Here is a 2,258-nt window from a genome sequence, read left to right as displayed (position 1 = left end):
GGTAATATCGGAAATATCGGTAGTCCGAAAACACGGAAATATCGATGGAAATATCGGGATAATATCGATATCGATAAAAATTACATGGAAACCACGGAAATTGTAAGAAAAACTTGGAAATTTTTATTGAAACTCTGCATGATGTTTATTTAGTCAATTATCTATTAGTTTATCACAAAAAATTAAAAGGAAATGCATTGCATGATGGATTTAACATTATCAAGTTGATTATATAGCGAGCTGGCAAACATTATGAGTGTAGAAAATATGTAGTAATTAATGAAAGAAGTTTAAACACACCATAATCATTAATAGCTCAATTTCTTATAAAGTTACTCATTTTTCCAATATCGGAGTCATACTTTCATGACAAGTTCGACTCTGAATTACTAATGACCTATTGTGTGGCTTAGTCCAACACCGACACTTGAAAACCATTGAAAAAAAAATGTATATCAAATAACTTTGCATTTGGGACGATGTCACCTTGGGGTCCTCGTTACCGACCCAAGTCCCTGCGAGTTTGGGGCCTTCATTGGGCCGAGAATGGAGGGATTCATTTGGGCTTTGTGAAACACTTAAAAAACTTGGGCTTCCGACGAAATCGGGCTTTAACCCAAAGAGAGAGGAGAGAGAGAGAGATCCCTCCCTCATCCACCTCCTCCTCCTCCGCCTCCTCCTCTATTCCTCTGCCTCCAGTCAGTCTGAAGTTTGCATATATATATAGAGAGACAGAGAGACAGAGAGACGGAGAGAGAGAGAGAGAGAGAGAGAGAGACAGAGAGACAGAGACAGAGACAGACAGACAGAGAGAGAGACGGCAAAGTGCAAAAGCACGCAACACAGAATGAAGAACGATCAAGTGGTGACAGACCAATCCCACAAACCCAGAAGAGCTAAATCCCGCGAAGTAAGCTCGTGGTTTCTATCATCGCCAACCACCACAGAAACCACCACGCTCCCCTCGCCGAACCATCCCATCTTGCCGGTCCGGCGCAAACCTGTTTCACCTTTCTCCGATGACCGAAAGCCCAAAACGCAGCTCGACGATTCGGGCCCCACCCGCGGACTATGGCCCTCTTCAAACTCGTCGCACAAGAAGCTCGACACTCTCGCCGACCACCTCGGAAACGACAGGCGCGAAGATCGCATCCAGCGTAAGGATTCAATCTTTGACAGAGGAAGGAGCTGCATGCAGGTATGGCTGTTCATTTTCGATAAATTCTCATCTGGGTTTTTGTTTAATGGCGATGATAATTTCGTTCGTTCAACTTGGAGTTTAATCTTTTGTTTAATTCGTTCAAATTGTAAGTAGAATTTGTAAGAATTGATTTTACATTCGGTGAATTTGTTATTTGAGATTATAGAATTCAGCGAATTGCGTCAATTTATGTTGATGTCCGTTTGAATGTGTAATTCCTGTTTGTGATGCTTCAGCTGGTGATGTCCCCATTCAATTTCTTGTTTCGAGCTCTATCCTTCAAACCGAGCCAGGGAGGAAACTGAAAGATGATGCAGCCAGAAAGAGGACGAGAAAAGAGGACGGGTTGATCTCATGGATCAATCCCATGGCATGTTAAATTCCTGGTTGTTGTAGTTTTGTGGTCTGAAAGCTATAAGATGTTGTTGCCTTAAAGGACGAAGTCAGAAACAACACTGCAAGTGCAACTCTGCAAGAAAGCACGGTTCTAGTCCCACATCGGCCAGCTCAAGAATGTAAGAGAGTTAAGACGTGTATAAAACTGAAAGCCCAACACTTCTACAGCATGTCTTTATCGGCATTTTGGCCAAGATCAATTATATCTGGTCTTATAAGTATAAAATTTTATATGTGGGCCAACAGTACCCACGATATTGTCGATAATATGACGATATTATCGATATTATCGATAATATCGGGATATTTTGACGAAAATTAATGGATTAGTGTTAAAATATCGATATTTAATACCATGGTCCTTAGATATGTTTTAGCTCTCTAAAAATTAATATTTTAAAAATTACTTTAGTGCTTAATATTTTAAAAAATTTTCCATCTCTAACAATGCATGACTATATTTTATTTCCATTCACATTTGGTTACTTTTTTTTGGGCCAAGCTTGTCTGCCATGCGCTGCATGTCGCGTGTCATGGGGCTAAACTTAGCCTAATTCTTTTAGTCAGAATCCCTTTAGTTTTTTGGAGAGATTATTTTTATCAATTTTAAGACTAAATATGGCATGATAGGCTTAATAGCCCTTATAGCTGGACATGGCCT

General features: G+C 40.1%; 1 protein-coding gene across 1 annotated transcript; it reads left to right on the top strand.

The window, feature by feature from the left end:
- The first annotated feature begins 704 nt into the window (after window positions 1-704).
- LOC139197854 (uncharacterized) lies at window positions 705-2,018 on the top strand. Its single transcript, XM_070825847.1, has 2 exons — window positions 705-1,198; window positions 1,438-2,018. Exons 1-2 carry the CDS (start codon window positions 848-850, stop codon window positions 1,504-1,506), a joined length of 420 nt encoding a protein of 139 aa, XP_070681948.1. The 5' UTR covers window positions 705-847; the 3' UTR covers window positions 1,507-2,018.
- The last annotated feature ends 240 nt before the right edge of the window (window positions 2,019-2,258 follow it).

The sequence above is a fragment of the Malus domestica genome, chromosome 07 (genome assembly GCF_042453785.1).
Source record: "Malus domestica chromosome 07, GDT2T_hap1".
NCBI lineage: Eukaryota > Viridiplantae > Streptophyta > Magnoliopsida > Rosales > Rosaceae > Malus > Malus domestica.
The sequence above is the reverse complement of the archived record's forward strand: the minus strand, read 5'-3'. Positions and strand labels throughout refer to the sequence as shown.